The sequence below is a fragment of the Castanea sativa genome, chromosome 5 (assembly GCF_040712315.1).
Source record: "Castanea sativa cultivar Marrone di Chiusa Pesio chromosome 5, ASM4071231v1".
NCBI classification, from domain to species: domain Eukaryota; kingdom Viridiplantae; phylum Streptophyta; class Magnoliopsida; order Fagales; family Fagaceae; genus Castanea; species Castanea sativa.
Window position 1 is genome coordinate 81,333,009 of NC_134017.1, and position 22,119 is coordinate 81,355,127.

Consider the following 22,119-nt stretch of genomic DNA (forward strand, 5'->3'; position numbering starts at 1 on the left):
GTTGTCAAAATTGAGATCCTACTTAGGATTGTGAGAGGTGGGTGGCATTGTGGATCGTGGATCGTAGAATCAGATCTTATATCATAAAATCCTACATATTTTTACACATTGATAATGATTTTGTACGTTGAATAATCATGTAAATTTTGAATTTATCCATAAAAAAACAAAGATTTGCATCTTATGATGCAATTTGCATGCCATACATTGCTATATCTATACTAATGAAACAAATATATTTAAGTTTTGATCCAATGTATCTAAAAAGTTCAATAAATGTTTAATTAGCAACTAAATACCAAAATATTTATTAACGCATATGGAAATATTTTTCAAGTTCCAAGTTTAAAATCCAAAATAAGTTATCAAATGGAAACTAGCTAACTAAAATATGAAATCCAAAAACAAGATGAATATTAAGGTGAAGTGAACATTTTAATTATTCTCATTCTAGGGTTCTTATAACCACCATCCTAATCATCATTATTCAGTTCATCATCTATGTAGACATTGTATATTTGTATACTAAAGTTGCAAAAGAGATCAAGATACAACTCACACTCAACTATTTAAGTTATACGACTCAGCAACAATTATAGAGCATGCTCAAACAAATCAATAAATCAATATATAAATACAAGTATACTAATAAAATTATATATAAGAAAAAGCTTTTAGTAATATTAGAATACAAATTAGTATATAGATCAAACAAATCTAACAATATTATAGCTTAATTAAAAGGTAGAGAAGCCAATATAAAATTTTCATTTAGAAATAATAAAGCATTCCTTCATTTTGATTACAAGTGAACTAGAAATAAGAAAACATTTACATAGGCTAACATAATTATATATATAAAATGTCATACTAAAACAATAATATTATCACACGCAACGCGTGAGACTGCGACTAGTGTGTACAATATATGTTACTGTTAGTTACAAAATTTGGGACGTTCATAGAAGAGTATTGCACTATTGCATTGTAGTTGCATGTATGTACAGAGAATCGAATACCGTTTGTGCAAGGATTAAGGACGAAGGCAGGAAACAAAGGGAATTTGCATACCCACTTGGGTCACTTTTATTTGACTTCAAGTCAATGCCTTCTTTTACACTCTTTTCTATTTTTTATTCTTTTCTAACGTTTTTCTTTTAATCTTGTTGTGTACGTTCATATGCTTTTTCTAACCTTTACAAGGAAGTTATGGAAGCTCATATAAGCCAAAAGCATATATGTTAGGAATCTCACTTTTTCTTTCTTACATAATAGCCTCTATGTTGGTCTTTCCATAGGGTAACTTCTTCCAAGTTGGTTCCTTTGATGCTAAGCTAACCTTCATAATCTCTATTTTGAAGGGTGTATGACATTTTGGCCATTGACTGACTATACAGAAGAGAGATTTTGAGAAGAAGGAACTGACAGAATGGAGAAGAATGCGGTGGAGAAGAAAGAAGTTCCAGGTCGACTCTTAATAGATTTGGTACTCTCTTGGTCTATTGAAGATGTTCGCAATGAGAATCTTTACAAAAACCAGGTTTGTCCACCATAAAGCTCTCACCACCCTCTTCATTGTACGAAATTAAGTTGTAACACACGGAGATTGTAGAGTATTATTGATTTCATTAAAGTTTTTTAGTTAGCCAAATGTCAAAAAAATATGAGGATAACAAGATGAATGTCACATCTGACCAAATGGGGTATTAATCATTAATTTATTTTATGTTTTTGTATACCAATAGAAAGTATGTTGTCAAGTTGGTGTACACCGTACACCCTTAGTACAATGATCACTCCACAGTTGGTATAAATGCTTGTGAGATGTGGGGGCCAAGGGCCAGGTTCAAGTTTCTAGGAGGGAACTTCACACACATATACACTTAGATTAGACTAAAGTAGAAATTTTATCTTATATAAAAAAATAAAAAATAAAAGTTGGCGTAACATTAATTTCACAATTGTAGGTTAAGTCTTTGTTCATTTGTTTTTTCTTCTTCTTTCCCCCCTCTTCTTTTCTTATATCTTCTCATGCAACTATTGGGAAAACCAAGAACTTGTTGTGATTATATAGTGTATAACATCAAATACAGAGTTCCAATATTGTGACTTGATTTTTCTATATACTTAGACCAGCTGGCACAAAATTTGATGATAACTAGTAAGTTACCCGTGCGATGCACGGATAATGTTGTCATATTTTATATAAAATGGTTTTGGAGAATGTTGTATAAATACTATAACATAATTATTATAGAACTTTATTTGTAATGAGTCTATTATTAAAAAAAAAAAATGTTGTAAATTTTACACATATATCCATTATAAATAGTCAATTGCAATGATGAAAAATAAATAAAATTTTGGAGGAATATTATAGAATAAAAGTTTATATAGAATGTGTCTTTCTCTTTCTTCTTAATTCTAAAAACAAATACACATACTAAACACCCATGATCAATTACATCATTAACAAAAACCACAAATTCACAATGTCCAACCTTAACATCAAAATAGTAATTGCCGTATGTTGTCACCCAATATAAAATGAAAGCCCCCCTTTCCTTGGTTGTAGGCAACTCATACGGATTATGATTAAATGAAATAACAATGTTAAAGCTAGGTAGGTGCCATTGAAAGATTGAAGGTAAATGACATCGTTTTTTGTCTGTGTATATTTAACATGGGATGGCTTAAAGGGTTATGGTTAGGTATATATAAAGGGATAGAAGTGCAAGAGGTGAAAATTATGAATTAAAATGCAAAGAAGTTTGTGTGTATGTGTGAGAGATAAAAAATCTTGAAACATTGAACTAAATGATACAAATAATATTTATTTTTTAATTAGAAAAGTCTTAAAACATTGAACCAAAAAGTCAATAATTAATTTATTCTTATCTAGAGAATATTTTAATTTTCTTTGCATAGAATGCGCCACTTGATAGAACCTTATTACTATTAGTCCTTACTTTTTTGTTTTTTTGTTTTTTTAAAAAAAAAAAAAAAAAAAACTAAAATAGTGGGTATGCTAAAATAGTGTGTGGTGTAAGCTTAGGCAATTAATAAGATATTAATGAGATAATAGTAAAATAAGTTAATATGAACTTTTAGGTGACAGTAAAAAAAAATTAATGAAAGAGGTAAAGAAAATGCTAAATGTAAAAGTAGAGCACCACTTGGCAGAACCTCATGCACTGCCGCATGAGGTCTTTACTTTTTATTATATATATATTGATTTGGATGCGGTTACATATTATTTCTTTATGTTCCCATTTCCTAGCAGAGATACAGAGCCTTGCATGTTCAAATCATGTTGATCACACTTGTACACGTACTAAACTTTCCTCTCAAAATTGCAGTCCTAACCCTGAAATGATTCACTAACAGGTGAGACAGATCCCACTTAAATTTTCCTCAACAACAGAATACATGACTTCATTCACTTATCCACTTATTGAGGAAACACATGCTGACTTGTTATCACGCATGTCAACACTGCATCTAGCGCCTAGGTGTGAAATATCGTCATTCAAACAAACCAAGAATTTTAAACCACCCAAAGACTTTTTTTACCGTGTTACACTTAAAAGAGAGAGTGGATTGCAGAAGAATGGGGGATATGAACCTGTGGTTGGAGACATCATTGCCTTGACAAATGTGAGACCAAAATACAAGGATTTAGACAGACCCAACAGACCCTTAATTGTTGCTTTTGTTCAAAAGGTGAAAGTCAACAATATTCTTACAATATTAGCCTCAAAGCCCATCTTGGCTGAAGAACAAGAGAAGGAGAAGAGGGAAACTTTTTATGCTATTTGCCTGATAAACATGAACACAAATATCCGTATATGGAGAGCATTGAACTCTCAGCTGGAAGGAAAAAACTTAGATATCATTGGAAAAGTGCTGCAACCAAACTCTGCTGTAAGAATTTTAATCATAGTTTACTTTAGTGTTGCATATTAATGTTTTTGGAAATAATTCTTAGTGACTTTTTTTTTTAACTTCTTGTAGGCAGCTAAAATTTGTACTTCGTGCATTTCTGAAAACAATTGCAGTACTACCTATGCAGATGTGAGGTCCAGAATCAGCTCCTCTGATTTAAATGACTCCCAGAAAGCTGCAGTTCTTAGCTGTTTGGAAACTAGGAAATGCAATCATCAGAATACTGTCAAGCTAATATGGGGTCCTCCGGGAACCGGGAAAACCAAGACAGTTGGTTATTTACTATTATATCTACTAAGAATGAAATGCAGAACTCTTACTTGTGCCCCGACTAATACTGCCGTTTTGGAAGTGACCCGGCGGCTTCTAAAGAATGTGACAGACTCACCTGAGTATGATACTTATGGGCTTGGAGATATACTTTTATTTGGAAATGGGGAGCGGATGAAGATTGGTGATCGTCATGACCTTCTTGATGTATTCCTTGATAACCGAGTTACTATACTATATGAATGCCTTCTTTCATCAACTGGTTGGAAAGATACATTACTATCAATGATTACTTTGCTCAACGAACCTAAACAGCAATATCATTTGTATGGAGAGGCAGCCAATGAATGTGATAACCCTTTGACATTTGTGGAGTTCGTACAGAAGAGATTCAAATGCATTTCAAAGCGTCTGACATTTTTTATGGAAAATTTATATACACACTTACCTACTTCTTTTATTTCATTAGAAGTGGTAAAGAAGATGATCAAAGCTCTTGATCTTCTCAAATCTCTGGAAACTTTGTTGTGTGCTGTTTGTGCTACTGATAAAGTGTTATTAGAGAAAGTCTTCAGAAAAAATGTAGGCAGCGGACTTGGTCACTTAAGGGAGTTGAGTATTGTGAGAAATGAGTGCCTTCTTATCCTCATATCACTTTCTCAAAAATTCCATGTTCCAAATTTTGAAAACGAGCATGGTATAAAAAAATTCTGCCTGAAAAATTCTTGTCTGATTTTCTGCACTGTATCAAGCTCTGCTAAAGTGCATGAAGTAAAGACTGATCTGGAACTACTGGTTATAGATGAAGCTGCTCAGCTTAAGGAATGTGAATCAACCATTCCTTTACAGCTTCCTGGCCTCCGCCATGCTATTCTCATTGGGGATGAACATCAACTGCCTGCGATGGTTCAAAGCAAGGTTTAAAGTTTTATTATTATGGTTATATTTTGCTGTCCTTGATTGTTTTTATGAATTATCACTGTAACAATGTAACATCCTTATTTTTTTATTACTAGATTTCTGAGGAAGCTGAAATTGGAAGAAGTTTGTTCCAGAGGCTGGTATTGATAGGACACAAGAAACACCTTCTTAATGTCCAGCATAGGATGCATCCATCCATAAGCTTATTCCCAAATAGGACGTTCTATGAAAATCATATTTTGGATGGCCACAATGTCAAAGGAAGAAGCTACGAGAGGCGTTTCCTTCAAGGGAAGATGTATGGCTCCTACTCTTTTATAAATGTAGCACATGGAAAAGAAGAATTCGATAACAGCCATAGTCTGAAAAATATGGCTGAGGCGGCTGTGGCATCTGAGATAGTTTCAAGCCTTTTCAAAGGTATGTCTAAAGTAGCAACTAATCCTAGTCTCAATTTTGGCAAAATGTTTTGCTAGGAAGGTTAGTTATGGTTAGCTTGATCATCAACAAGCTAATGTGTTCCATAAATCTCATTTTTTTCGTTTCTCCTTTCACTCCTAAAGAATCAGTTCGCACAAAGAAGAAGATTAGAGTTGGTATCATCTCACCATACAAGGCTCAAGTTTTTGCAATCGGAGAGATGGTGAAGAAGTACAATGCAGATTCTAATGATGACTTCTCCATTAGTGTTCGCTCTGTTGATGGGTTCCAGGGTGGTGAGGAGGATGTGATAATTATCTCTACCGTCAGATGTAATAAGAATGGAATAGTTGGTTTTCTTAAAAATCATCAAAGAACAAACGTGGCACTAACACGTGCAAGGTAACAGATAATGTATAAAGTATAAACTTCACTATGGCGCTGCGAAAACTTGCTTTGAGGCTCTAGTGGTTTCTGCCATTAATAGGCATGGTCTCACTTTGCAGGTATTGCCTTTGGATATTGGGAAATGAAGCAACTTTAACTAAAAAGAACACTATTTGGAAGAAATTAGTCAATGATGCCATGGAACGGAAGTGTTTCTACAACTTCCATGAAGACAAGGGTTTGGCTGATCCTGTATTGTCCCTTTCAAAATCATTAGTTTCACTCAGTCTGAGGGATGAGTCAGAATCATCATCTACAACTAATGGGTGAGTAACATCAGCAATTATCCAACTAATCATTTTTTCTACTTTAGAATAGCTCTAAAAGAAAAGCTTAGGGAAGTTTTTTTTCAATTTAAACATGCACTTACTAGATTGTCAAATGGGACTTAATTATGCTGTTGCAGTATTGTATTCATTAAATACATCAACAGCATGTTCTGCTTTGCTTTAGATGAATAGCATGTTCTGCTTTGCAAAAATCATAATACTGCATATAATATGACCCACATGCTTGAAGAAATCCCTACAGAGAACCTGAAATTATGTCCTGATTTATGTTGTCTTCTTACTGGGGATAGAATTTGAGTATTTTAATTCTGAAGCTATATTTATTATTGCCTGATATTGACTTGAGTCAATTGTCCATATTAAAATTTGAACTAAAACGAAGGTTATACATTCATCACCAACCTGAAACGTTTCTAACATATTATACATGTTCTATCCATTTTAACTAGTCCTCAAATCCAAATGCAACCCTAGAGTATGCTAAAAACTATTAGCTGGTTTTGTCTACTTAATATGCATGCTTTCTAAGACTCCCCTCATTGTTGACATGTCTACCGCAATTCCAAGACTTTCAGATAGTGGAGACGTCTAGAGAATCCGCAAGAATGGTTTCACAGGAGGAGAGGAGTTGCTGTGCACAAGAAAGACACAAAATGGCTTATGCAGTCTCTTACTTATTACGAGGTTTCTTAGTTTGCAAAGATACATGTTATAACCAGTGTACAAAACTTTTACTAGTAGTTGAGTAATTAGGTACACTTGTTTAAAGACAAATGCCTTTGAGAGGGGGAAAAAAAGAAAAAGAAAACAAAATGTTCAAGCATAATGTAAAAATGGTGTGAATATATTCAGGAAGTTTCAATTGGTTGTTATAATATCCAATCACAAATGGGAAATTGTGAAATTTTCTTTGTTGACGACTTTGATAAAAGATATGTATGTAATTACCTAACCCTGAAATTACAAATGGAGAATTTAGCAGGAGATTCTATTAACATACTATAAATCACAGGTGGAGAATCCTTGTCCTTTTTTATCTCTTACTGATCATTGCTAAACAGAATCATGAGAGATGATTTATGAATCCATTTATCCATGTCCGGAGTGAAAGAGTTGGAAATGCTAGATCATGCAATTCTTGCATAGCAACAAACTAGGCAAGGCATAGTTCAATGCTAGAGAACACATGTCATGCATTCAATATATATATATCATTTCTCTCATAATGTGTAAATCCCACAGAATGGAACCCACACTGCAAGAGAGATGATACATTAGATAATTACTGCAAATTGCAGGGGCTTAGGCCTAAGTACCATTGTCAACCCCCTTCCTAAAAGGCCTAAGAATGTTGACTTGAGACTGGACCACAACAGTGAGGAAATATTTTACTGGCTTATTTTGGCAATATTTACAACATATATCCAGCAAAACCCTCTATTTTCTTGTTTTTAAGTTTTTGGCACATTTGTCATAAACTTAAGTATGTTTCTGGCACTAATTCTTTAAAAGGCATTTATGCAATCAAAATATGTAATGTTGTGCTATATGTGAAGCATTATTTTAGGAAGACTGGCTTGAAATTGCACTGAATCTCTGATGGTTAGCAGCAGGAAAATAAATAAATAAAAAGCTGATCCTAACATAATGTTCATCTTTAAGTTCTTTCGATCCTCATCATCATAACAAATAAATTTCATATTCTATTGATTTATTTAATTTCGTAAAGTACATATGGAAAATCTGGGTAATGGTTTTATCCTTATCAGCCAATCCTTATACATGTACATACAATCTAGAGACACACTAAATGAACTTATGAAAATTTTGGAGACCGATATAAATAGTCCAATAGTCAAAATGGAACTACATCAAGACTAAGTTATAAACGAACCATGCACAAAAAAGGCAGTAACAACAGCAGTTACCGTCTTGAGTAACGATCTACAAGTGCCTTAGCTTCCTCTGGTGCAAAGAACCGTGCCTGCACATAGGCCATAGATACTAGCTTACATCCTTGATGTGTGCAATGCGTGTACGTACTATATAGACATAATATAAGTGCCAAGGTTCTACACAAGCATGATAATCATTGCGATTACATAAAAAGATACAAAACGAGGTGACCCCTTCCCAAAGAGATCCATGGTTTTAAACTTCAACTTGTACCCAATCAACCTTGCTTATACAAAGAGGAGTCAAAAGTCGTGAGGATTTTTGCATTTGAGATACAATTATTCCATCAAAGTCCCTTAAAAATATTTTAGTTGCAAATTAGGAAAATCCAACACTTCAAGAGTTGCTCTAAACTTCAAGCCCTCCCGTGTTAGTTCAAAAGCGGAGAGTTCAAAAATAAATAAATAAATAATTTTGAGTAGAATAGAAAATATATGCGCAGGCATGCTCATTACCTGTCAACATAAGCTGTAATCTCCTTAACTCTTTTACCATTAGATATTTGGAAAATAGTCAGCATGGATCCACAATTACACAACAAAACAACCATAACAATAATAAAGAAAAGAAAAGAATGCATCCACAAAGCATAGAAAGCTGTAGTGCCTATTGTAGCTTGCTGGTATTACTTGTGCGATTGAGGTAGAATAATGCACATATGAACATAGACACATACATGATTACATGTATATTGACACATAAATATACATATATGCATTTCAAAAGACACTATTATCGATGCATACATACATGTGTACATGAATTTCCATATACATGCATATGCCAATAAATATTCACATACTCACCTGAATAAACATCCTCTCTGCATCTCCAACTTTACCGTTTTCTTTCAAAATGATTCCCTGCAGAAGAATAATACCGATAAAATTTATATGCAAGCTCAGTTCATCTCAAAATATCTAAACTAGAAGCATAAACATCAACCAGCAGTAAAGAGGGAATCAAAACCAATAAAGAACAATGATGCATTGCGAAGAACAATGTCAGTAACCATTTTGCATGCATTCTTAGGACTGTGCACTCCATTCAATCAGTAATCAGTTCTTATTTTTCCATTGGCAATTTCCTCCATATTCTTGAAAGTTTCTATTCTCTCATATCATGCATTATTCGAACAGTAGTCACACAAATCAGAAAGAAGCATGAACACATAATTATTCTTAGATATAGTATCCAGAAACAATTCACATGATCCCAGGATATATAAAAGAATACTTAACAATTAGAATAGAGTATCTACATATATCTACATGCACTCAAAGTACTAATTCTGTTTTAATAAAATATAAACAAATAAAAAATCACCTTGGATGTTTTATCAGTTTGGAAAGACATACACACCATTTTGATTAAAAAGCTTCATGATTAATTTTGCAGGAACCGCCAGTAATGAAGATTCATAGAGAGAACTCCTATTAGTAAGATTCTTGTAATACTACTCATACCCCAATGTTTACCATATGCTATATAGCATACATGCACAACACAGACACAAAATCTACACTAGGATCTAGGGTTTTTCCCCTCATTAAAAAAAATGAAACTAAAATTTCAAAAAATCTTGATGAAATATTCCTTTAAAAAATTAGATAACATGGTGAAGTTGCAAAATGACTACTAATATATATGTTAAATTACCAATTGTCCCAAAAGTTTAAACTATTGGAATATGGTAAATTTAATCATTTAACCATATACTTCTAACACTCTTCTTCACGTGTGGGCTCAAACTTTTTTTTAATAGGTGAGGCGCAACATATGGGATTTTAAATGGAAGGTAGAGTAGAAGGGACATGAATCGAACTCAAGACCTTCTACTCTAATACTATGTTAAATTTTCGATTGTTCCAAAAGTTTAAGCTATTGGGATATTGTAAATTTAATCATTTAACCGTATATTACTAACTATATATATATATATATATATATATTTTTTTTTTTTTTTTCTTCACTAAAGTGTCTAGCAATGCAATGGTTTCATAAATTGAGATCTTTATAACCGAATACTTTGTTCATTATCATATACATTTCGTACCTGGTATTGGCATATTTTGATGAGATATGCTGGTGTATTGGTAAAGAATAATTTTCATCTTAGTTCTAAATTAACAAACATTCCAAGCTATCTGGCCAGTACATTCATTACATAAATGAGAGAGAGAGAGAGAGAGAGAGAGAGAGAGAGAGGAACCTTAGCTAAGTAACCACGGAAGTCATCTGGGTGACTAGAGATGAGGCGGTCGTAAACAGATACAGCATCACTGATATGGCCCCAATCTGAATATGCTTTACCAAGAAGTAATTCAACCTGAAATAAATCTCATTGCAAAGAAAAAAAATGGCAAAAGACAACCAAGAAAAAAGCCACTGAAAATCAGATTTCATTTAAGAGAAAGCAATTAAAGGATGTCTGATGACGAAAAACATTAAAAAAAAAAAAATTGTCAAAATTTAAAAAAAAAAAAACATTAAGGAACCTGAAAGATTCAGCTATCATCTTAATTTGGTGTATGTATTCTTGAGATTTTTTTCACATGTACTCTTATATATCCACGGAAAAAAGGATTTAAAAAAAAATTGAGGATACAACAAATATAAAAAAGGAAAGGCATGTTTGAACGTCTCATATAAAGGAGCTCTAGATTTATTTTCTAGAATAGGTTAAAAAGAATTCCTTTTGCTTTTAGGCTCAAAATGAATCCAAAGGAAAACTCTCTGCCTCTCTTTGTCCCTTTGCACTAGGATTCATGTACTATCATAAATAAATAGATATATCTTTGACATTTTTGGGTTGGTATCATATTTTAAAAATCTCATTGCAAGCTTTCAAATTAGATTGGAGTGACAAACAAAGAGAAAGCAGAAAAATAGAGAAAGTAGCTAACTTGTCTGTACACAAATGATACAAAATGTCAAATAAAAAGATTGAGATGCATTCCCTCTTTTTTTTTTTTCTCCCACTGCTATTAAGGCTTTCTTTATAGAGAGAATAAGAGAGGAGGTGAAATGTTGTCTTTCTACATACTATTTTAAAATTTTAATACCATTAGTATTTCTTTTTATGAGAATCAAATTTGAACACCATTATTATTATACATTTTCAATGATACCATTCCTGAGGCTGCTTCTTTAGCTAAAATAAACAGAGGTTTTGAGCCCTTGTTACAGCCCCAAAGGACCTCGCTTCTGATGAGGCACCCAGTGGAAAAGAATTCGAATCTTACTATAGATGAGTTTTTGAAAATAAAAGAGTAATAATCAATTTTTTGTTTTAATAATAGGGTTGATAACTTGGTCTTACTCCTTTGTTATTCAGTAGCCTTTTACTTGCTAATTAGTAAGTATTATAAACTAAAAACATGATCACATAATAACATGATTCTTGGCTGCATTTAACAAAGAAAACTAATGTAAAAAATTGAATGCATGAATGTTGTTTCACATATATGAATAATTATTGTCATATATATATATGGTATCTTATTATTACTCCATAAGAATTAAAAGAGATGATGACAGCATTTTTGTGAAGGCATGCTTTCTAAAAACATTATCCACATAAAACCAAAGTTGTTTTCATTGGTTGAACAAATGTAATGCTTTAGTGAATCTAAAGGGCTAAAACCTTAGTATTGTAAGTTCTCTAGAACACTCCTTGAAAGGCAAATCAATTATGATGCAACATATTTTAAAAGGCTACACCCAAATCAAAATCAACTTTCCTTCAAGTTGCTGCTTTATGATGCTTAAAATCCTCCCTTTTTCTTTTACTTTTGTAATTTTGGAATCTTAGAAGTGTAATTTGTCATTGAGAAACTACAACTCACTTGAACAGGGTCCACCTGTTGCAAATTTGTCTCTTCAACCTTACTATCAGAGTTCTGAGAATTCAGTCGTTCACGAGAGCCCAAGAGAAATTGAACAGCCTGCATTAAAAAGAAAAGAAAAGAAAAGAAAAATGAAATTATCGCTTGCAGATATGCTTGTCTAACAGGTTGTTACATGTAACTGTTCATGAGATGACAATAATATGCCTGGATTCTAAGTAATTGATTTAAGAATCTCTATAATGATGCTTTTGGGATCCATAAAGGAGATAAGGAGCTCCACACCTGAGTTTAAGTAAAGCAAGCTAGTTTTAGCTCTCTTTTCTACATAAGAGAATATTATGTGGAAAATCGATACAAGCCAAATTCAAAGGACCCAGTCAGTCAACTGCAAGGCTGGGCAGTGATGATCACATGACAAAAATTACTTAATATTTTTCATTTTTAAAATAGAATCTGCTCTCATATATGTACAAATACCTATCAATTTAGGACATAACTAAGACAAAATGTTAAGTGAACCTAGATTGAAGATCTAATCTTACATATGGCATTAATTAATAACCCGAAAGTTTTAGAAATTATTATAAGTTAATTTGGTGTGTGTGTGTGTGTATTTTGATTGGTAAGTTACACACACAGTCAATGGGTCTTGAACCTACAACCTTACCCTCCACCTAAAACTTATAAGGGAAAAAGGTGCCGATTATGCTAGAGCTCATTGGCATAAGAAATCAATATAAAAGTTTCTATTAGAGAAAAATAAACATCTGTACATTTATGCAAGTCCTGAACATGAATTGAAGTCAGAGTAGTAATATCATGAAATCAAGATCAACTCAGCTATCCAGTAGCTGGGCTATGTGTCCAACAGTTTGGGTGAGTTCAAATAAGTGAATACAACATGTTCCACCACTTGAGTAGCTGAAAGATGGCTGACATAGAACAAAGCTGTTGTCAGCCTTTGTTTAGTTTCTTGACAGGTTTTGGTAACCATAAGTTAGGAAAAAAAAAAAAAAAACAAGAAATGATGATTCAGGTCGATTTGGGTTAAAAAGATTTTGTCATTTAGGTAGTTGGAAACCAAAACAATTGTTGAAGGATTTTCTGGTTGGAAAAGGTTGGCAACAGTTAAGAATTTTAGGGTCTCTAACAGAATAAGAAAAGGGATCCGATTTGGATGTAAAAAGGGAAGAGAGCACAAGTTTTTGGGCTGTGAACAGTAGCCCAAGAATAGTTTTGGTATTTTGGGGTTGCTCCATAGCTTTTTGATGATGGGTTAAATGGCGTATAGAGGTTTAACCTAAACCTTATGGAACTTGGAATATATGGACTTTTACTAAGCACAAACTAAATTACTATTGCAAACTCAAATTAAAAAACCCTATAACATAATTAATCAATAATATTATAACCCAATAAAGCAAATCTACAACCAATTCCATAAGTTTATGAATTAGAGAAATACCCATAAAATAAAACAAAATCAGCTCCTATCTGTTTGTATCAATGGCTAAGAATTAAATCGAGAGGCTCTTTCAAAAAAGTTTTAAATTGTGGAGCATTCAACCTAATAGCATGATGACAAACCTCATCTGGTTTCTTAGCAGCAAGTAATGAATTTGTAAGGCCACGCAGTACTTCAAAGTTGATCTCTTTAGACACCTGTTAGGTATATGAAGACATTCATGGACAGAACTAATAAAGTAAGCTAATAAATATCAATGCAAATATTTTTATTAAGTAATCATCAGCGCAAACATCTATCAACTAATAATAAAATAATAGCTCTTATTCTGCTTCCTGCAATTCCTATCAATTGTATATAATGTGATTATCAATTTCACATGCTTCCTCTTCATACAGTGCAAATTAAATTTAATATAAAATAAAAGGTTATCTGCGAAATATTTATAATGACGTAAAAACAACATTAAATTTAGGGATCAGTGTCAGTCATTTGGGGCTTAGATTGGTCACCTGCATCCTCTTAGTTGATTTTTCGTATGACTTTTCAATTCCTAAACCTTCATAGTCCTTAGGCTATCCTTCTAAGTTCTAATCAACAAATCCCAAAATCTAGGAAACCGTAATCTATGATTGAAGAAAATACTTAATTATAGGCATCTTGACTAATTTCGATTTGAGAATAATCCTCATAGATGCATACAACCAACAACCTGTAAATCGCATGCCCTGGTTGGTGGGAGGCTGAGAGCACACAGTCAAACAACAATGTTAAGTTACGAGCACCAATGCTAATAAAGGTGAGCTCATTATTTAGCATACCAAAGTCAAGCATCTTGAATTTCGTTAGTTGACAAGTTTTGCGAACTATTTTGTTAAGTAGTATCTCGAGTCTTAAAGCCTCGAGTTCAATGAAGGAACTCAAGTCTTTGAGACTCAAGTTCAAAGTGGTGGCAAAGCTGAGGTGGATTAAAAATCCACGTGGAACTCGAGTTCTTGCAAAGCATCCCAAGAAATAATACAAGAAAAGATGATGTACATGGTTGGGATGCTGTTTCAGATCTAATGGTTGGGATGGGGGACCACGAAAGCTGAAGCAGGAAGCATGTGTTATCACTTGTTATCTAGAAAAAGATAAAAGTGAATCATTTCATTTGGCTGGGGGACCAAGAAAGCTGAAGCATGAAGTAGAACAAACCTCTAGGCTCTAGCTATTGATTTGTTGTAGCTTTGGTGAATTTGTTTTGATGGGTTATCCCATTTAATGGTGGGAAACGTGAATGGGAGACATGAACATTCTCAGCCTTTGAGAATTTTTTTCCTTTGTGGAACTCGAGTCTTGGAGACTCGAGTTCTGCGTGGATTTTTTTATCCACATCAGTTTTGCCACCTCCTGGAACTCAAGTCTTAGAGTTCCTTCATTGAACATGAGTTTTAGAGTCTCGATGATAGTTTACAAAATAGTTTAAAAAACCTACCAACTAACAAAATTGTTAAGAAAATCATGTTAAATGACCAAAAAATCCCCATGTTCAGTGCACATGGCGGTCTAAACCAGCAACAAGCAGAACATTATCTTGCAAATCTGACGAAGACTTACCATATCTGAAATCTTAAATGCAGCTACACTCCCGTCATAGTCTTTGAGTTCATATTTGACTTCTCCAAGCAAACGGTAAACATCAGGGTCACTTGGTTTCACCTGTGGAGCACAAAAGTCAATAGATCAATTGAAAAACTATTATCTTGGAAGCATAGTTAAAGCACCACGTCCACTTTATTGTACATAAAATTCATAAATCTTCGAACATGGAGCATGAAAATACCTTAGTCAAGTCCTGAAGCACAGAGACAGCTTGAGTATATTCTCCCAATTCTGTCAATGTCACTGCAGCTCCCTACCAATTCCATCAAATTGGGATAGGAAGTAAAATATTTACAAAAATAATGATGGAACCAGAAAAATAATTAAATAATTACCTAGTAGATTAAGAATATATTTGTTCTAGGACTTTTTTTAGGGAAAAATTGTATATGAAACTTTTAAATGAGAGGTAAAGTGGAGATGGGGTTTAAACTTAGAATCATTTGCCATGATACATTGATAAACTACCACTTGTCCCAAAAGCTTACGTTAATAGGAAATGATGAATTTAATTAAATAAATATTATTTTAACAGGGTCAATGGAATTCACACTTGTTCATTGTGTCTTCTGTATGTTGCATGTGCATGTTGATACCATAAGATGATTAAGGTTAATCACACCTTTTCAATTGTTTTTTTTTTGTTTGAAAGTTCATGTCATAAAATTTATGTGTCCCCCTTCTAGTAATAAAAATGCAATCTACTAAATCAAGATCCCCAAGCTCCAATAATTCTTGTTATCCAACAGATAAATTTGGGTTGATTGGCTTTAGTTGGCTCCCAAATATGACCAACATGAAACCAAAAATGAGAATCTTATAATTCTTCAAGTAGATTGCTCTCTCTCCCCCTCTCTGCATGTGTGTGTGAATGCACACATGCCTGTGGGCATAAATTTACTTTAAAAGCTTTTAAACATAATTGGATAAGCGTTTTGGTCTAGATTGAAAGCCACCAAATCCATCAGGTTAGGCTCATGCTCTTAACCTGACTATAGGACAGGCGATTGGACTAAGACAATTTCTTCTATTTGCACGTTTCAACCAGCATTAACTAAAAGAATCAGCAGCATATATTGAATACAATCCCTTCTTTTTTCCTTCTTGAAAGATGAAAAGACTCCTTTAAGTTTAGTTCCAAAGCTAATTACACATATGGACGACACTGAAATACGTTTCATATAAGAATAAAATAAACATGTAGCAATAATTCAGTCAAACCAGCACAAGTACATTTCTATTTTCAGTGATATCAGCATACAGTAACAAAGAAACAGAACTGGTATCCTGCAGGACAATGAAAGACTCACTTCAAGAGCAATTGGATCTTTTGGGGAGTTTGTTAGCGTTGCCTCATAATCTTTCAGCCTAGTCTGCCACATATCAAGAATTAAATGTACATGATTAATCTTTCCTGATTTCATCAAAAGACATTGCAGAAAAACAAATACGATCAGCCAAAAGTAAATTAATAGATGAATAAATTGCTGTAAAATAAATGCACATGTAATACAAAACTACATAATAAACCAGCTCAGAATTGGAGGATCACCCTTGTTGACACCAACTAAGCCATACTTCTGTGTAGATTAATTACTATCATTATGAAACTTACCATGACATGAATGACATTATCTTTTAAAGTAGGAATTAAAATTATTGCCCCAAAAAAAAAAACAATTCAAAAAATAATTGTTCATTATGAAACTTCTGTGTACTCGGGTTGGCTGTTTTCTTTTATTTAATAAAATTTTACGTTACCTATCAAAAAAATAATAATAATAATTGTTCATATGCATTAACTATCTCCTAAACTAAAACTAAGAGCTATAACTTGCTTAGTACTTCTAAGTTCCTGTGAGCAATTCCAAGGATACTACTCGAGTAAATTTTTCTTTCCTTGATAAGTTACTCAAGAGTAAAAATTATTAGAGATTTCCAAGAATATTACCTGAAGGGTAGCTTTCTCTTCTTCCGACAGTTTATTATTAACCACAGCGCCATCCTCAGTGGGACTAACACTGGAAAATTGAAGTCATCCCAAAATCAAACCATGCCTCCAGAAATTGCAACCAATGAAATATTATTATGAGGGTCGAGGGGGAGGAGAAACAGTTAGGACAGAATAAATCAACAGCAGTAATAATATGGATAGATCAAATAGTAGTTTTGAGGTAATGAGATTAAAACATAAAATAAATAAATTTGAAAATTTCATATTTGAATAGTTCCAGTAGAGCTCCAGGGTCCCCTACGAAATGTTATGTTCCCAATTTTTGGCTGGTGGTAGTCTTCAATGATATATGCCTTTGAAAACTACAAATACTATTATGAACCATGATAATGATTTTTACATTCAAGGTATGGAATGTTGTATCAATTGGCTTTAAATTAAGGTTTTAACACTAGGCCTTTTTATGCCCCAGCAAAAGCCAGACTGAACTGTTATTTTTTAAAAGAAAAAGATATGTTTATCAGATGAGACAAAGTAGTAACAGCTAGACACAATGGAAACAACAACAGAGATGATTGATCGAAAATTGGTACAGGATAGAAGAACCTTTCACTTACTATGCCATACCTTCCTGAGGGAAGAAAGTCTCCAAGAGCAAAAACCAAACCGAAGACCAAGACAGCTACACCTACCCCAATCTTTTCATATCAAAATTGAATTAGTGATATATACACTGTTGAAGATGATGTCAATCATATCATTTTACAGGTGAGAAAAGCACAAACAGCTGAAAATTTTACCTGTGTACCAAGTCCAATCATTTTCTTCTCTGCCTCAACTGGTGCATCATAGTCAATTGCTCCGAAGTCTTTTTCGTCATCTTCTTTTTTCTTCTCGAGCGCTGACCTGAGAAGCATACAGAATGCCATAGTCATGAATAATTATTCCAAAAATGATGCACAGAGAAAAATTCATACAACTAGCTGTAATGGCCACTCTCTTGCAAGGGTTGCAAAAATGCTTTTAAGAAAGGAAAACTTAATAAGATGAATTGGCCACTCTCCCTTAAAAGCAGGGGCAATTCAACCCTGCCAACAGCTCCAAATCAAGCGCAGAGGGGTACCCAGTTGATCTAAGAAGCGATAAAGAGTAAAGACCATGATTTCCTCATGACTAAGCAGTGTACTAAGAGATAATCACCTCATTTTCTGTCTCATTTTCAATAACTTAGAGGCTTCAATTCAGTGTATGGTTAATATAAGGAGACCTGGCTGATAGGTGCTATACTGACCATCATAGTCTGTTTTCCAGATAGCAGGTTCTTGCAACACTGCAGCCATTCCATATGACTTAGCAAGCTACAATCTAACAAAAAAATACAATCACTTGTGTTTATGACTTATTATTAATATTTACAAAAGTCTATGTGATGTAGAACAAACAGTACAGGCTTTCCTGGAGCAGTAAGGGCACCTGAAATCACGACGCAAGTCCAAAATGCACTAGTAGAAATCATCAGGGCGAAGGTGTCAAAATTGCATGAAATTTGGCTAGCTGAAGGGAAACGGTCTTTTGATCAAAAGTTGTCACCTTGCCACAAGGTGCACCTTAACTTTGGTGAATTCCTCCGTAAGGCTCCAAAAACAATGATTTTTCCATTTTTAGTAATTTTTGTTTTCTTAATAACTTTTTGCTCAAAATTCAGAATAAGGTCTCGCTTGTTTGGGACAACCTTTAAGGTTCGTAGTTTATGATTTTGCATTTAACTCAATTTTCGTTAAAATCGATACTTTGCCACCTAATCTTGTGATTAGCGCGAATTAGGGTTTTGAATGTTTTCTTAGTCGTCCTAGAGTTTAGTATTTATATGCTATGTAGCCTCCAGAGGCAAAAAATACTATTATTAATAAAATTCAAAGTTTTCTCTGGTGAATTCCAAATCTATCACCTTGTGAATTCAAGGGACCACTCGTGGATTCGATGTTTACGACCAAAAGCTAACATTTTAGTCTCTGTTCCATCTAAGAAAGTATTGTGTGTGCTTTCTTCAGTCTTCCGTGACATTACTATGTATATTCATATGTTTTAAACTGTTACTAAGCATATTAATTTTCAATACTTCAGGAAAAGCTAAAGTAATCTTTTAGTGAAAAAGCCTGCAATATCATGAGAAAGTAACATACTCTAAGCTAACCTTCCATCATCCAGGATATTAAATACAATTCAATCAAACTGACATGTAAGTATGAAACTTGAAATGAGGCAAATTGTTTTATTTCCTTTCTTCAATTGAATGAGGAAAAAGATTTCTCTTCATGGATAGCGTCACATTGATGTTGGTAGAAAAAATCATTAATTCAAGGCTGATATTTCCTAAACCTGATGAATGATTTTCTATTTTGACCTGATCTCACTTCATTATTTTCAAGTAAGGACATATAAGAAGCTCATGGGAAAGAAACATAACAAAATATACCTTCTAACTGCTTCCAACCGTTCCTCAAACTGAAGGTCCAAAGAATTATTCCTCGATTTCCCATCAAATTGAGAACTTAAACCAGGTGCCTCTACAATGAAACCTTGTGGTAAGGTTAATGCGGCAAAGACCAGTAGAACATAAACAGAACAAATCTAGGAAAGTTGCATGAGGGTCCAAATTCATTAAATAATTTGATTAAAAGGATTTATATAACTTAAGAGGATGATGCTGTCTTATCTTACAAACCACAAGCATGTCCAAAACTACATGTGGCCATGCAATATCACGGCGAACATGCAAAGAAAATTGTGAGAAGACCAGCATAATGAGAAACAAGAAGTAATATCAAGAGAAGTATCAGGTTTTGGAAGCCCATGTGTGCTATACAGGCCTATTGCCTCAAAGTTAACAAAAGATTTAAAAAAAAAAAAGTTTCAAAGCCCACCACAAGTTTTTCAAAGCAGAAGTATCAGTTGAGAGATCTTTATAAAATGCTTTAAGCAGCCTCAAGACTATGCATATGATCAGATAACTGTAATCAAAATTTTAAAAAAAAGGTTGAAATGATTATTTTATTTAAAACATGTTGAAGACAAAAAAAAAATTGACACCTTGAACATTTACTAGAGCAAAATACAAACCAAAATCCAAGTTTAAAGAAGACTAATGGATTAAAATGTCCTATCCCACAAACCCTTTTTTCCCTCCTTTTTTACACATACAGAGATACACAAAGAATCAAGGGCAACATTCACGACTCAAAACATTTTTGTGCAAAATGTTCTGAACAATAAAAGATTAAATTTGGACAATTGTAGTGTACAAAGTTCAAATAAACAAATATATGAATAATTTTCCTAAATTGAGGGGATAACTATCCACACTTACGAGTAGGTACAGGACCAGATTGCTTGGTTGTTGATTTCCTGCACCAGGCAAAAACAGTGATTACGACACGATGAAAGCATTGCTATCATACAGGTGCAACTGACTATTTACAATTCGCATGTCAGAATATAAGGTCTCCATTATGACCATTTCATTGATGAGCAAACCAATCAACAAATTAACCATAAAGACATATCAGAAAGCATTCAAATATATAGCTTTAGAATAATATTAGGAATATTTTTAATTTCTCTCCTTTGGTCAGAATTTCCCTAAGTTAGTAAGTATTTACTTTCTCTATGGCTATGAAATAACAATTAACGGTAAAACTCTATACTTTTTCCTACATTTTCTCAGTAATCAAACAAGTAATGCAAGAAAACTCTCAAATAAGGATTGAACAAGTCAATACATTGTGTTACTATTATGCACACTTCACTGCTGAGAGAGCCCAATTAAAAAAAAAAATTTACAACAGAAAGCACAAATCTTTTGGTCAAAAACTTTGTTTTCTTTCCTTCACTTTTTCCTGGCAACCAAATAGAAAGATCAAAGAAAACAGTGGGTCCTTAATTTCCTATTATTCCCAAGTCATTGCTGAGAAAACCCATTACAAAAATAGCCTTAAAAAAAAGAAAGTATCAATCTTTTCTTTACTTTTCCAACATTTTATTAGCAACCAAACAGAGAATCAAAGAAAATTGTAGCTCAGACACATATGCACATATAGATAGATGAAAACACAGAGGTATGTATAGATATAATACATACGTGGGTACCTTGTTGGTGTTGTTTTTGGTTCCAAAACCGCGTCTTGTTGGGTTTGAATCAGAGCATCGTATTGGAGGCATCAGCAAATGACTTGCTGTGATTGTGGCCATTGCACAGACTCTCTCTTAACTGAAGAAGATAAGGTTTGTGCACTTTTCTCTGTGTCTAAAGTAACACTTTATAGTTATCGCCAATTGCTAAATTTTTGCCACGTCAGCAATATGATTTTTTTTTTTTTGATTTTTTAATTTGATAATTAGAATAGATGAGGATTATTTAAACTGTAGATATTTCGGTTTAAGTTGCAATGAAATGGATTGAACTTGGCCAAACTTGTTTAATTGGATTGCCGATTAGTGGGTATCATCCTTATTTAATCAAGTTAATCAACTTATTTAATGGGTTTAATTCCCGCCTAATGTACATGCATGGTACATGGGGCAGGTTTAAAAAATGTGTAACCTCATTTTTTTTCAACAATAGTTTTACATGATTTATGAAATCTTACGGATAAAATTCGTTTACTAACAAACAAATAAGGTTGTTTTAAAAAAAATTTACACGCTTTTTATAATTCAAAATTGAGTTAAGATTAGGGAACTTTACTATATATATCACTAATTGATAATTAAATTCTTGTAATTGAGAATTTATTGTATATAGCTTAAAAAATATATAATCAATAATGATGCTTAATTGTAAGTAATTTTATTGATGTCAGAAAAATAAAATAAAAATGCCAAAACAATCTTATAGGGGGAGTTAAATAGTATAACAACACTCAAATCTCCTCAAGAGCTTTGTAGCTTAATATACAC

General features: G+C 33.2%; 2 protein-coding genes across 4 annotated transcripts; one reads left to right on the forward strand and one right to left on the reverse strand.

Moving 5' to 3' along the window:
- The first annotated feature begins 1,336 nt into the window (after positions 1-1,336).
- LOC142636575 (helicase sen1-like) lies at positions 1,337-7,473 on the forward strand. Of its 2 annotated transcripts, none has more exons than XM_075810836.1 (7): positions 1,337-1,540; positions 3,388-3,924; positions 4,015-5,133; positions 5,232-5,556; positions 5,700-5,958; positions 6,063-6,269; positions 6,861-7,473. In XM_075810836.1, exons 1-7 carry the CDS (start codon positions 1,430-1,432, stop codon positions 6,883-6,885), a joined length of 2,583 nt encoding a protein of 860 aa, XP_075666951.1. In that variant the 5' UTR covers positions 1,337-1,429; the 3' UTR covers positions 6,886-7,473. The 2 variants fall into 2 exon arrangements, with proteins under 2 accessions (XP_075666951.1, XP_075666952.1); XM_075810837.1 differs by having other exon boundaries at positions 6,869-7,473.
- Positions 6,355-21,452, reverse strand: LOC142636576 (uncharacterized). Of its 2 annotated transcripts, XM_075810839.1 has the most exons (15): positions 21,302-21,452; positions 20,531-20,568; positions 19,640-19,730; positions 17,964-18,069; positions 17,791-17,861; positions 17,161-17,230; positions 16,520-16,582; positions 15,391-15,462; positions 15,165-15,266; positions 13,688-13,762; positions 12,098-12,196; positions 10,462-10,578; positions 9,056-9,112; positions 8,188-8,277; positions 6,355-6,924 (listed from the first exon to the last, which is right to left on the reverse strand). In XM_075810839.1, exons 1-14 carry the CDS (start codon positions 21,409-21,411, stop codon positions 8,218-8,220), a joined length of 1,131 nt encoding a protein of 376 aa, XP_075666954.1. In that variant the 5' UTR covers positions 21,412-21,452; the 3' UTR covers positions 6,355-6,924; positions 8,188-8,217. The 2 variants fall into 2 exon arrangements, with proteins under 2 accessions (XP_075666954.1, XP_075666953.1); XM_075810838.1 differs by lacking the exon at positions 6,355-6,924 and having other exon boundaries at positions 7,974-8,277.
- Positions 21,453-22,119: the final 667 nt, after the last annotated feature.

Coding starts and splice junctions, on each gene's coding strand:
- LOC142636576 (XM_075810839.1), bottom strand. CDS start 21,411: ATGGCCACAATCACAGCAAGTCATTTGCTGATGCCTCCAATACGATGC. Junction 17,862..17,963: donor TGATTGGACTTGGTACACAG/GTAAAATTTTCA, acceptor TGATATGAAAAG/ATTGGGGTAGGTGTAGCTGT. Junction 8,278..9,055: donor CAGAGAGGATGTTTATTCAG/GTGAGTATGTGA, acceptor GCCTATGTGCAG/GCACGGTTCTTTGCACCAGA.
- LOC142636575 (XM_075810836.1), top strand. CDS start 1,430: ATGGAGAAGAATGCGGTGGAGAAGAAAGAAGTTCCAGGTCGACTCTTA. Junction 1,541..3,387: donor AGAATCTTTACAAAAACCAG/GTTTGTCCACCA, acceptor ATTCACTAACAG/GTGAGACAGATCCCACTTAA. Junction 5,134..5,231: donor CTGCGATGGTTCAAAGCAAG/GTTTAAAGTTTT, acceptor TTTTATTACTAG/ATTTCTGAGGAAGCTGAAAT.